Here is a 13,639-nt window from a genome sequence, read left to right on the forward strand (position 1 = left end):
CACAAGTAATTGATTGACTTTAATCCTATTCCAACCGAAAAGTGAACCTTGGAGCTTGCCTTATACACTCTGGGATAAATCAGAGTCATCATACAGCATGGCATTATCATGCAGAGCAAAAAGAAGCCCAGAAATGTTGATATTGGGAAGATCTTCACAATAAAAATCAGGATCCTTGGTTCCCTAATGATGCTGTCACTCACCAGCTTTTACTTAAGCACCCTCCCCAAATGCCTTCTTATCTTAAAAAGACTATGGCCCAGCCACCGTGGCTCAGTGGCTGAGCATCGACCTATGAACCAGGAGTTCACGGTTTAATTCCCGGTCAGGGCACATGCCCAGGTTGCTGCCTGATCCTCAGTAGGGGCATGCAGGAGGCATCCAATCAATGATTCTCTCATCGTTGATGTTTCTATCTCTTTCTCTCTCTCTCTCTCCCTTCCTCTCTGAAATCAATAAAAAAAAATATTTTTTAAAAAGATGTATGGTCATGTCAATGTGGCCTACTTCAGGGAGTCACCAACAGAGCTGCCATTTTAGTAAAGAAAGCAGCAAGATGTTCTTGTACCTCATTGATGTCTGTTTGAGGAGCCAGGACACTCAGGACTGCGGGTTTTTCTTTTGCGAGGATCTAGGTGTGACTCTAGGATGATGATCAGAGCTCTTGTACTTCCTCAGGTGACCAAATTGGGAGAGACAGCAGAGCAGCTCAGCAAATCCCACCCAGATGCCACCGATGACCTGCAGAAGCAGAGAACGGAGCTGAACGAGGCCTGGGATGACCTGCTTGGACTTACAAAGGACCGGAAGGAGAATCTAAGTGAGGCCCAGAAGTTCTACCTGTTCCTCAGCAAGGCCAGGTAAAGATCATTCACCAGGTGGGTGGGCGATTTCCTGCCCGGACCCTAAGGAGCAGTCTGGGCACAGGTGCTCTTCACCGCGAGTCTGGAGGGTACGTCCATGTCCAGATAGTATTTCTGATCCGGCACAAAAATCTATAGTTCAATACGTTGAGCCAGAAAATGTTGAAGTTTAAAGGAATGTGAGGCTATCTAAGCAAATTAGATAAACTTCAATTCGAGTGTATGCTATACATATATAAGGTGCTACGTGAGGAGTTGTAGGATATGGATATTTTCATTGTACTGAGAAGGCACAGAGGAATACAGATAACCATGGTAGAAGGCAGTACAGCCCCAAACTCTCATCTTAAGCGGTAAATGAAACTATAATAGTATACAAACAAAGGCACGAGGCTAAGAAAGGGGCAGCATGTTCATGGAACAGGCAGGGATAGCTAGAGCACTGGCTTTGTATCTCAGAGGGGTAGAGAGAAGTAGCAAGAAAGAAGCTTAGAAACGTTGAGATCAAATGCTAGAGAATTATCATCGCCTTACTGAAGAGTGTAGACATTATTTCAATTTAGCAAATGTACACTTTGTCTGTGGAGCCATTTCCACACTCTTTCCCAGCATATCAGTCTGCTGGGAGGAGCACTTAGATGAGGGTCCAGGAAGTACTAACTCACAATGTAATAGTTTTGAAGAAAAAGGGGCGGGACTTCGGGCAAATGATGCGGTTGCTGTTGGGGCACCTACCCCAATTCAGCACCTCTGGAAAGCTATAGTTTTTTTATACAGTAAAAATAAATAGCTTCCATACTCATTTCTCCAAATAAATTTTTGCTTTTAGATGATAGGTAGGTAGATAGATGATAGATAGATAGATAGATAGATAGATAGATAGATAGATAGATAGATGTCAGATTTGAAGTCAAATATTATCCCTTTCCCTTCATAAAATCTTACTTTTCAGTGCTAGGGAAGGAATATTCCCAGCCTTAGAGCAAATTTAATACCTTATTTTACCTCTTTATGACACTTTTGCTTTTAAGGTTGTTTATTTCTTTTACTAGGTGACTTCCTAGAATGCACAGATTTTTTTCCCCACAATATTTAGAATTTAGTAAGCACCCAACAAATTTTAATTGTTAGAATAATTGAATAAATGAGTTTACAAAAGAAGAGACTGTTTTGTCTTATATATGCCTTCCTTGAGATTCCATAATAAGATACATTTTTAACTAAATCTAGCTTGGCTGGTGTGACTCAGTGATTGAGCATCAACCCATGAACCAAGAGAAATGACCCCCATTTTGTCACTGGTTTGACTCCCTGTCAGGGCACATACCCAGCTTTTTGGCTTGATCCCCAGCAGAGGGTATGCAGGAGGCAGCCAACTGATGTTTCTCTCTCATCCATGTTTCCATCTCTTTCCCTCATCCTTCCTTTCTCTCTAAATATCAATAAAATTTTTAATAAAAAAAATAAAAAGATTTACTCTTAGAAACTTTTGAATATGCACTATCGTATTATTAACGATAAAAAATAATCTACTGTAAAGGAACATGAACCCTTAGAAGTGATGGAATATGTACTGTTTCAGGACTCCAGTGTCTGGATTCCAGTCTAGATCCTGCTTCTTTTAGTTATATAACATGGACAAATCACTTATTATCTCTAAGCCGACTTCCTCATCTCCAAAATGAAAACAAAAGAACTCCAAGAATTCTGTACAGGATTATTACAGGAATTGAAGAAAGCAATATATGTGTAGAGATTTTCAAATGCAAGAGATTGCTATTATTAGTCAGGCAGTGAAAACAAAAATCTAAGATCTGTGAGGCATAGAAAGCCAGATCAAAGGTATTAATCTGGAAACATTTCAAGAGAGGAAGAAGCCCAAAGGCAGACAGCCCTGTAGCAAGTTGCAAGGTTTTCTTGTCAATCCCAATATGTCTTTTTCTCTAGGGACCTACAGAATTGGATCAGTGGCATGGATGGCATGGTATCCTCACAGGAGATGGCTGAGGACTTAACTGGTACTGAGATATTGATAGAGCGACACCAGGTATGGCTACAAAAGCCATAGCTTCTGTTCACGTGACTTGGCTGTGATGCCATTGGCCTCACCAGTTTCTTCTCCTTCTTCATAGGAACATCGTGCTGACATGGAGGCTGAGGCTCCTACCTTCCAGGCCTTAGAAGACTTTGGTGCAGAACTTATAGACAGCGGGCACCGAGACAGCCCTGAAATTGAAAAAAAGCTTCAAGCTGTCAGACAAGAGAGAGATGATTTGGAGAAAGCTTGGGAGCAACGCGAGAAGATGCTAAATCAGTGTCTAGAGTATCAGGTACAGCAAATCTACAGTCGTTGAGCATATTGGCCTCTCTCTGGTCCTTCTGTGCAGTTTTACATGGTGAAGTACGGGTGCTCATTTCACTGGTCTTCCCATGCTGAAAGCACCGGGGCATCTCTTGGTTATCTGACACTGTATTCTCTGCTTTGTAGACTGATCACTGTTGTATTCGTGGCCCTTATTCCTATTAAAAGAGTCAAACAAAATGGGGGTCATTTCTCAGCATGAAGTAGGGTGATTATAATTTACTTATTCATTGACCTTTTGATTTATTGGTTTTTATTGAGAGCCTACTGTGTGCAGAGCCCTGGCAACATCAAGTTTAGTAAGACAGCATCCCTTTTCTTAAGGAGTGAAATTAGACATGTAGACAGATAGTACTTGTTAATGAAACTTGTTAATGAAACAAAACATATGAATGTTTTGAGGTTAAAGAAGAGGAAGTGATTAACACTTTTGAGGGAAAAGAGTGAGTTATCACAGGCTACTCTGGAGGGAGAATGTTCATCCACCTTAAATAAGCAGCCAGTATTCACCAGGGGTAGATGTGGGAAATAGCACCCCAAGAATGAAGGATAGCTTATGTAAAGACATAAATGTGTTTACAGGGAAATGTAAGAGGTCCAGTACAGTGGTCCCCCATTTGTTTGTGGGAGATATGTTCCAAGACTCTTCTAGGAGAGAGTTTGAAATACCTAAAACCACAGATAGTACTGAACCCTACATATACAATCTTTTTTTTTTTTTCTGTACATATATACCTATGGTAAAGTTTGCAAATTAACATATTAGGCACAGTAAGGGATTAACAACAATACCTAAATAATACAACCATTATAACAATACACTATAATACAAGCTATGTGAATGGTTTGGGGGCCATTATAAAGTAAAATTGGGGCTACTTGAACACAACCGCATTGTTACAGCAGGTCTAACAACCAAGACAGCTAAGTGACTAACAGTTGGGGACTGTATAATAACATGGATGCACTGAGCAAGGTGTAACAGAGCAAGATGGCTGGAGACTTCTCACTCTGCTCAGAAAGGCATATTATTTAAAACGTATGAATTGTTTACCTCTGGCATTTCCATGTAATATTTTCTGAACGTGGTTGACCTTGGCTAGCTGAAACTGCAGAAAATGAAACTGTGGATGAGGGAGGACTGATGACTCATGTACCTCTAACTTGACTTCCCATAGTTGTTCCAAGGCAACTGTGACCAGGCAGAGAGCTGGATGGTGGCCCGTGAGAATCTCCTGAGGTCAGATGATAAGGGTTCCTTAGACACTCTGGAGGCCTTGATGAAGAAACGCGATGATTTGGACAAAGCAATCACTGCCCAGGTAATAATATAAGAATTCAAAAAATAACTATTAGTAATAACAGAAACTCTACATATGATTGTGGTTTATGATTTAAAAGTATTCCCATTTGCTTCTATAGGAAACTCCAAGGTAGTTTGACACTTTGGCTTATTCTAACTCAAGACACACATGGCAATGACCTTTCTTACTTTATGTCCAACCTTTCAAAACCTGAATTTTAGCCCTAGCCACTTTGGCTCAGTGCATAGAGCATCGGCCTGCAGATTGAAGGGTCCCGAGTTCAATTCCAGTCAAGGGCACATACCTCAGCTGCAGGTTTTGCAACCAATCGATGCATTGCTCTCACATCGATATTTCTCTCTCTTTCCCTCTCTCTTCCACCCTCTCTAAAAATCAATGGAAAAATATCCTCGGTTGAGGATTTTTTTAAAAGCCAACCAGAATTTTAGAGTTGGAAGAGATTTTTTATTCTGTCTATTCCAGCATCCCACCCAGTGCAGAAGTTACCCTCCACATGGCCATGGGAAGTAACAAAGAGAGGAATTTGGTACCACACAAGTAGCCCATCTAAGTATTCTTAGTAATATTTCTCATTTTGTTTATTTAAAATCCACCTCCCTGTAAGGCATCTACCCTTTGGTTTCCCTTCATGAAGTCACAAAAGGATATCTCTGTTCTTTTCTAGGAGAGAGTCTGGGATTGTACCAGGGCCTAATCTCTCTCTCTCTCTCTCTCTCTCTCTCTCTCTCTCTCTCTCTCTCTCCGCCACCCCCCCCCCCCCCCTTGGTACTAGGAAAAGAAGATCACCGAGCTAGAACATTTTGCTGAGCGGCTCATAGCTGATGACCACTATGCCAAGGAAGAGATTGCCTCTCGGCTCCAACGGGTGCTAGACAGGTCAGGCCTGAGCAACTGTTTTTGAGCGACAGAAAGATGTAGCAAAGTGGCCCCTCTGCTAGCATTGAGCATGGGGGTAACACTGAGCTTTTCTCATTTCTAGATGCCTAAAACGACCTTGACACTTTGGGGAACTTTGTGATCTACACTCACAGAATGAAAGACATAGACGTTACCTTAGCAATTACTTGACTTAACCACGATATTTTATATCTAAAAATTATGAGACTATGTTATACATAACATAGAAATATGGTGTATATATAATAATATGACATATAATCATATGATATGAGACTAAATAATTTTAACTCTGTTATACATAACTCATAAATATATAAATAATGAAAGGGGAAGGGACAGGTTGGCAAATGGCAAGAGTCATGGCTATGCCATTTGAGCTTGAGGGAAGGGTAGAGGGCAGAAAATGATCCAGCCCCCTCTTCCAGATGGAAGGCTCTCAAAGCACAGCTCATTGCTGAGCGGACAAAACTGGGAAACTATGCTGACCTAAAACAATTCTACCGCGACCTCGAGGACCTGGAAGAATGGATCAGTGAGATGCTGCCCACCGCCTGTGATGAGTCCTACAAAGACCCTACCAACATTCAGGCAAGCTCAAAATAAAAACCGTGGGGGAAGTCAGCAAACGGAGATTGCCAGATGAATGGTCACCTCCCTACAGTGAACATTTTCTTACTGTTGTGATCACCGCTGCTGTCCTCAGAGACGTTTGCATCTAATGTGGAGTGGGTTCTTCAGAAGCCATAATCACGTTGGCTATGATGGAAACGTGACCTCTTCCTGTCAACAGAAGTTTCCTTTTCTTGCTTCCCTAAGTGAGAAGGTGACTTCGTTTCTTCTTTTCCTGCAGAGGAAGTACCTGAAGCACCAGGCCTTTGAAAATGAGGTGAACGGCCGAGCTGAGCAAGTAGAAGGAGTCATCAACTTGGGGAACTCTCTGATTGAGCAAAGGGCATGCGATGGCAATGAAGAGACCATGAAGGTAGGGGTTCTGCCCAGCATGGGTTTTGATAGAGTCACATGAAGATATTTTTTTTTTTACTCTTTTATTGTTTCCATGTGTAGGGATATGGAATATGTTTTCTGCTTAGTGGCCTTTCCTCTGATTGTTGCATAAGGAAGGAGGAAAACAGTGATGCTGGGACCTGATTGCTCCTTCCACACTTAGTACCTAAAACTCCAAGAAACCTTTAGACTTAATTACTAAGCATCATCATACTTGTTTTACATTATCTATCCCTACAGCCAAGAGTCATGGCCATTCAGGCATCAGTCCCTGTAAGCAGCCCAGCACCCTTTTTTCAAACTTTCTTCTCATACCTTCTGTTCTTTTTCCCAGATTAAGCATACTGGTTTAACACATGATATTCAGCCCAGCTAGTATGACTCAGTGGTTGAGTGTCAACCCATGAACCAAGAAGGTCACAGTTCCATTCTTGGTGAGGCACATGACTGGGTTGTAGACTTGATCCCCAGTAGGAGGCAGCCAATTGAAGATTTTCTCTCATCATTGATGTTTCTCTCTCTCTCTCTCTCTCTCTCTCTCTCTCTGAAATAAATAAAAACCTATGATATTCAAGTATTGGAAAATTTTGGTTAGTCCTTACTGCCAGGGTTCTTGTCCCAGCATTACAAAGGGTTCAGCAATCTGGAGAAAGGGGCTGCACGTAGATGATTGATTAAGAAGGAGTCCAAGGATAAAAGATAGTTTTGAAAGGCATTGAGGGTCAGGGGAGCTTCAGCTAAAGGAGCTAAAAGACTACCCCTTGACTCAGGACCCTGCTTTTATTAACACAATTTGTCCTAAGGCAAGGTGGAGACAGACACTTCAAAGGGTAGGGTTTACAGAAGCATTGTCAGAGTGGGGGAATAGCCTACAGCTGTTCAGGTGTTTGGCCAACAGGAGGCAATAACATGCAGATTAAGATGCTCTGAGCTGGCTGGCAGCAAGCAATAATCCTATTCAGGTTTGGGGAAATGCCCTTCAGCCATCCCAGATGATTCAGCCCTGCTGACATACTGGAACTGGCTTCCGGCACCCTACCTTCATAGCCTTCCTATCTTATCCATTCAAGTTGTTATAGGACCCAGGATTCTAAAGATCGTAATGACCTTCTCAATTTCTCTGGGTTAGGGTCAACTGGAAGAGCTGGAGAAACACTGGGACTACTTGCTTGAGAGAACAATTGACAAAGGGCAGAAGCTCAATGAGGCTAGTCGCCAACAGAGATTCAACACAGGCATCCGGGATTTTGAGTTCTGGCTCTCAGAGGTAATTGCACCTGGAGTGAGGTGGAGTTGGGGGGTGGGGGTGGGGCTGAGGGTATGGGAGCTTAAGAAATGCTTATCAGATAATCAGATTTATGCATGAATAACCTCCTTCAGTCTTCTTGGGAGAAGTCTGGGGGCACCGTTGCTAATCTTGTTCCTTCTAAAGATGGTTTTAACTGGCAGCTTTCTTGCTTATTCTTCTGTTCCCAGGCGGAGACACTGCTGGCCATGAAAGATCAGGCCAGGGACTTGGCTTCTGCAGGAAACCTGCTCAAGAAGCACCAGCTATTGGAAACAGAGATGTTGGCCCGTAATGTAAGTAGTGTTGGAATCCACTCCTCTGGGACTTGCATTCCAAGAATGGAAATGTTTCGCATCGTAGGAGGTCATTTGAGAATATAATCTTGCAAAACTGACCTTAATGTTCTCAGCCACTAGTCATTATCATAAAGTCATATCCATGGGCTGCAAAGAGAGGTTGCAACAGTCTTTTTTGTACTTACCTTTTTTTTTTTTTTTACTGTTGACACTGTTACAAATGTCTCATTTCCCTCTTTTTGTCTCCCTCCACCCAACCCTCGCTCCCCACCCCTAGATCTCTGCCACATTATTGTCAGTGTGCATGGCCTATGCAAAATGCTACATGGTCTTTGGTTAATCTCTTTCAGTCCTCGCCATCCCCCTCCCCTCTGAGATCTGTCAGTCTGTTCCATGTACCCATGCTTCTGGTGCTATTTTGTTTGTCAGTTTATTTTGCTCATTAGATTCCACATTATAAGTGAGACGCTATGATATTTTGTCATTCTCTGACTGCCTTGTTTCACTTAACACAATAATCTCCAGGTCCATCCATGCTGACGTGAAGGGTAAGAGTTCCATCTTTTTAACAGCTGTGTAGTATTCCATTGTGTAAATGTGCTACATCATATATATATATATATATATATTGGTTTCAGAGAAGAAGGGAGAAGGAGAGAAAGACAGAAACATCAATGATGAGAGAGAATCATTGATCGGCTGCCTCCTATATGCCCCCTACTGGGGATCGAGCCTGCTACCCAGCTTAATGCCTGTACTGTACTGTTCACTGAACACACTTGGGTTTTCTAGGATGCACTGAAGGACCTGAATGAGTTGGCTGCTGAACTGCTCTCCAGCGGGACTTTCAATGCTGACCAGATTGTGGAGAAAAGAGACAATGTCAACAAGCGCTTCCTGGACGTCCAGAATCTAGCAGCTGCACACCATGAGAAACTGAAAGAGACCTATGCCTTGTTCCAGTTCTTCCAGGACCTGGATGATGAGGAGGCCTGGATAGAGTATGTACTGCCAACTTACATCGCATTGGTAATTCAAGATAGTGGATAACCCACACAACATGTTTCTATTTGATGCTGAAATGAAATATGTGATGTTTCTTGTCATTGGTATTACTTCTGATTCATGTTTGCCTTAGCTTAAAGTTAACACTTATTTTCTTTTCCCAAATTCCCTCACTGTATACATGCAGAGGGAGATAAGAAAAGAGGGAGTGGGGAATAATTCACATGTAGTCTGGGAACAAAGTTAAGAAACCATAGTTCTAGATAGTTCATGGAATGTGTAATGCTCCTTCGAAATGAGATAACTGGACATTTACAACTTACCCAACTGATGAGATCATTGTCTTTCTTTTTTTCTGTATCCTCTGTATCTAATATCATACTAAACTGGACACTGGACAGGGAATGTTACACATTACTTACCATGGTTTTATTACTAATTAATTCTACCTTTGTTGCAAAAACATACAATTGGCAAGAACCATATGATTTCACTCATATGTGGAGTATAATATTGAAAGCAACAAATAAGAATAACAAACAAACAAAACTCATAGATAAATACAACAGCATGTGGTTACCAGAGGAAAGGGATGGGGAGTGGAAGGGTAAGGGAAGTGAAATATATGGTGAGGGAAGAAGATTGACTGGGTGGGGAAGACACAGTGTAATATACGGATCATTCATCATAGAATTGTACACTTGAAACTTACATAATTTTATTAACCAAGGTCACCTCAATAAATTTAATTAGATTTTAAAAATAAGACAAAAAATGTTTATATCTATTTGGAAAAATATGATTAGGAATATATTAGCAAATCAAATTATTCGCTTTATTTTCTGTTTAACCTGCCTCATCATGTTTGTCTTCAACACATCTGCTGATTCTTCATAGTAATCAATGAATTAGAGAAAAACATTGTGCACAGGGCAACAAGTAGGGCCTTTTAGAAACGCTTTTAGAAACAGTGAGATAACATAATCTTGTCTTTGTAGTCTTTTACTGTGCTTCATAGTGATATTCAAATATTTTACACTCAGAACCATTTCTGTCATTACTTCTATAATATCAGCTCTTTATAACTCATTCTAACTAAATGTATTGGTAGACAAAAATGACAAATGCCATGAAGTCATATATGTATATATGTTTGTGGGTGTGTGTATGCATATAATTTTCACTTATATTGAAAGAGGAACACTAGTTACATTCTTGAGCAAAGAAGAGAAGATGCGTCATGAGACAGGCAGGGATTTAAGGGAAGGCTGGTGCTGCTGTCCACCTGGTGGAGATCAGTTGTTATTTTAACTGCGTTAGCGTAAGTCAGAAATTTTGCTGAAAGCCTTTGGTACTTACTATCTTTGTGATTACTGACTCCAGAGCGTTACCAGCACCTCACCCCCAGCCACACACACACTCAGAAAACTGTTACTCTAAGATGACCTCAGATGCCTAAACTGTGTTCTTCCTTGTTTGCAGAGAGAAGTTGGTTCGAGTGCGCTCCCAGGACCAGGGGAGGGATCTACAGGGGGTTCAGAACTTACTGAAGAAGCACAGACGCCTAGAGGGGGAGCTGATGGCACATGAACCTGCCATCCAGGTAGGAACAGTAGAGTCTGAGGCCTGGGAAGGCAGGGATAATCTAATAGTAGGCCCTCCTGTATGGGATAACTAGGATGCTTCTGTAAAATGTGAAGGCGGCATGCCACGATCACATAGTTAGTCATAGAATTCAAAAGCGTTCTTTCCTCCTCCACACTTCGTATCCTGTGACTAGAAGAATCCTGCACAGGGACCCATGCTCTTCCTTGGAAGGAGCACTTGAACACGCCAGGGCACAGGTGTGGACAATTAGGATGCAGGTTGGGACACTCGGAGGAGCTGTGCTTGAGCCGAGCCATATGGAAAGAAAGACAACTCTGGTTCTGGCTTGGCAGCAGGGTCACCCTGTGAGTGTGACTAATCCATAAGTCAGGTCATGGCGCGCATGGCCTGGTACACATGCCAATGTGTCTGCTCAAATACTTGGTAAAATTAACATGGTCTATTACTGCAGCTTTCTGCATCCTCCCAGGATTTTTAAGATCACTCCAAGTACCGTGAAGTTAAGAAATAATCTGCCTAGACACTTTGCCAGGGAACTGTGCCTAAATCGGGAGAGGCTGTGAGGTGATGCAACATGGAGGGGGCGTGTTTTTCAGAATGTGCTGAAGATGGCAGAGGGGCTGGGAGACAAGGCCGAGGTGGGGCGAGAGGAGATCCAGGAGCGGCTGGCGCAGTTTGTTCAGCACTGGGAGCAGCTCCAAGAGCTGACCAAGGCGCGGTGAGTGGGGGACGGAGGCCCAGTTCTCCGCCTGTGTGGCAGGTATTGGACTGGTGTTGGGGAGGACACCCAGTGCTTGCTTAGCATTTCTCCCCCGCCACCCATCTCTCTATCTTCTAAGTCCCTCCTCGAGCGCAGTCTTCCATAAAACATTCCCCCTTTGCCCCAGGCCGAAGTGATGCTGCCTCCGTGCTTACAGACCTCTACTCCTGTACTTACTCGCAACCGTCTTAGATCATTGTTGCTCTTTGTACAAGGTTATTTGCCACCTGTCTGTTTGGATGTTGCCCCAGTGTTAGCCTTGTATGTAACAGTTAGTAGTGAGAGAAATGTGGGGTTGTTTTTCCCTCCCTTATAGCCATATAGCCATTTAGAATCACATAGTCCTATAGCCAAATAAAACAATTCCCGCTATAATTTCATGTCTGTTGGCATAGGAATTTCTTCCTGGGGAGTAAAAGCACTTAAGATGAACGACCGTGTTCTGATTCACTGCCATTATGCTCCAACTCCAAAGTCTTAGAACTTTTGTTTGGACAAGATTTTCTTTCCCCAACAAACATTCCTGGAGAGTAGATGATCCCACAAAACGGACCTTGTGGGTCAAGGGTCTCCCCCTTTTCAGAGGAGATCGCCGCAGCTGACTAGTGGACACATGCTCAATTCTTTTGAGACCCAGTTCAACGGTGGCTGCCTCGTGGGGTTGTGCCTTGTGGCTCCATTCCCACGCTTGCTGGTTTTCTCTTATTCTTACTGGGGCTTACTGGCCTGGTGTAGAGGGCTTCAGTTGGAAGAGTCCCTAGAATACTTGCAATTTATGGAGAATGCTGAGGAAGAAGAAGCTTGGATCAATGAAAAGGAAGCAATGGTTGCCCGAGGAGATTCTGGAGACACGTTGGCTGCCACTCAGGTGAGCAATAGGCTGAATGAATCCATTTTCTTCTCCTTAAGATGAATCTCTTCTTAAATACTCAGTGTTCACCTTAAAATTAGAATCTCCCTCCTGGTGGGGAAAAAACAAATTTAAGATCAGCCCTTAATATAGGATGTTCTTGATACTTAATATTTTTCTGGTAAATGCAGTGTTGCTTAGAAATGTTTAAATTTCAATATGGAGAAATCCTTGATCAACACTCCTATTCCAAAATCCAGAAAACTGTAAGATCACATGGTGAGATAGACTCAACATCACTTATATACCTTTAATCCTTTTTCTGATAAGTTTGCCCTTTTTTGGCAAGTGAAGAATTTGGGGAGCAGAATGTGGGTGGGATATGTTGTCCAGATGTGTTGATTCTCACCGGTTCATTTATGCAGAGTTTGCTAAAGAAGCATGAAGCCTTGGATAATGACTTTGCTGTCCATGAGGCCCGGGTGCAAAATGTGTGTGCTCAGGGGGAAGACCTCCTGAGTAAGGTGAGCGATGCCAGGAATTCCCGGTCGAACTTTCATTTTCAAAAGGGATTGGCCCAAATATAGACTCATGAGCAGTGCTAAAATCATACACAGAATTTCAATAATCTATTTTTAACATCTAACAAATATATATTTATTTTTATTATGTAAGGATGCACTGTCCAATATGTCAGCGACTAGCCACAGTGGCTATTTAGAGGCGATGTGCTGGTGATTACTTAACCACCAGCTACTGCTCCCGAAAAAATAAATGCCACAGTTGATTATTTCTGTGGAATAAATTTTCCCACGGTGGCCCAATTGAATCCAACTCTTTAAGCTGCCATTTGTCTTCTTGTTGTTGTTGTTAGCAAATAGTTATTTAATTTCTGTTTTCTGAAAACTCTTTTTTCAGGCTCTTATAAATACACCTTTCAGATTCTTTAAATTAGTTGTTGACACACTTACTCTTATCCTCTGCACAACATGGCATTTATGCAGCTTTTATAAATGACTTGCTTTGATCATAGAATATTTGTAAGAATGGGAAAAACTGTTTTTTGTAAGCCTCTAGGGAGGAGGACCAGTTGGAAACTTATTTGTAACTTGAGTATCATTCTTTAGTTTAAATGCTTGTTTTTACAAAGCCTCACTGGTCTAAGTGCTACACGAAGAACCCTAAACAGAGATGACTTCATACTTTCTAGATGCTTACACCCACTCAGACCACAGCTACGGAACAAGCGTGAGAAGGTCATCCCAGTGCTGGGGTGGAAATAACCACCTGGGACATGAAGAAATCATTGAATAAATTCACTAGACCTAGAGGAGAGTCGTTAAATGTTTTGAAAAAGGGAGAGGAGAGATTTTTAAT

The 13,639-nt window shown here is 42.1% G+C and overlaps 1 protein-coding gene across 1 annotated transcript in view; it reads left to right on the forward strand.

Annotated features, from left to right (window-relative positions):
* Positions 1 to 13,639, forward strand: part of SPTA1 (spectrin alpha, erythrocytic 1) — a 71,355-nt gene that overhangs the window by 41,067 nt on the left and 16,649 nt on the right. Inside the window, exons 26-39 of the mRNA XM_054711525.1 lie at positions 679 to 860; positions 2,811 to 2,910; positions 2,996 to 3,193; positions 4,404 to 4,547; positions 5,323 to 5,426; positions 5,876 to 6,038; positions 6,301 to 6,432; positions 7,585 to 7,722; positions 7,932 to 8,036; positions 8,832 to 9,040; positions 10,527 to 10,647; positions 11,249 to 11,370; positions 12,148 to 12,280; positions 12,688 to 12,795. Of these exons, the coding sequence (XP_054567500.1) occupies positions 679 to 860; positions 2,811 to 2,910; positions 2,996 to 3,193; positions 4,404 to 4,547; positions 5,323 to 5,426; positions 5,876 to 6,038; positions 6,301 to 6,432; positions 7,585 to 7,722; positions 7,932 to 8,036; positions 8,832 to 9,040; positions 10,527 to 10,647; positions 11,249 to 11,370; positions 12,148 to 12,280; positions 12,688 to 12,795 (1,959 nt within the window). The remainder of the gene's footprint in view (positions 1 to 678; positions 861 to 2,810; positions 2,911 to 2,995; positions 3,194 to 4,403; positions 4,548 to 5,322; positions 5,427 to 5,875; positions 6,039 to 6,300; positions 6,433 to 7,584; positions 7,723 to 7,931; positions 8,037 to 8,831; positions 9,041 to 10,526; positions 10,648 to 11,248; positions 11,371 to 12,147; positions 12,281 to 12,687; positions 12,796 to 13,639) is intronic.

Source organism: Eptesicus fuscus, chromosome 22 (genome assembly GCF_027574615.1).
Source record: "Eptesicus fuscus isolate TK198812 chromosome 22, DD_ASM_mEF_20220401, whole genome shotgun sequence".
Taxonomy (NCBI): Eukaryota; Metazoa; Chordata; class Mammalia; order Chiroptera; family Vespertilionidae; genus Eptesicus; species Eptesicus fuscus.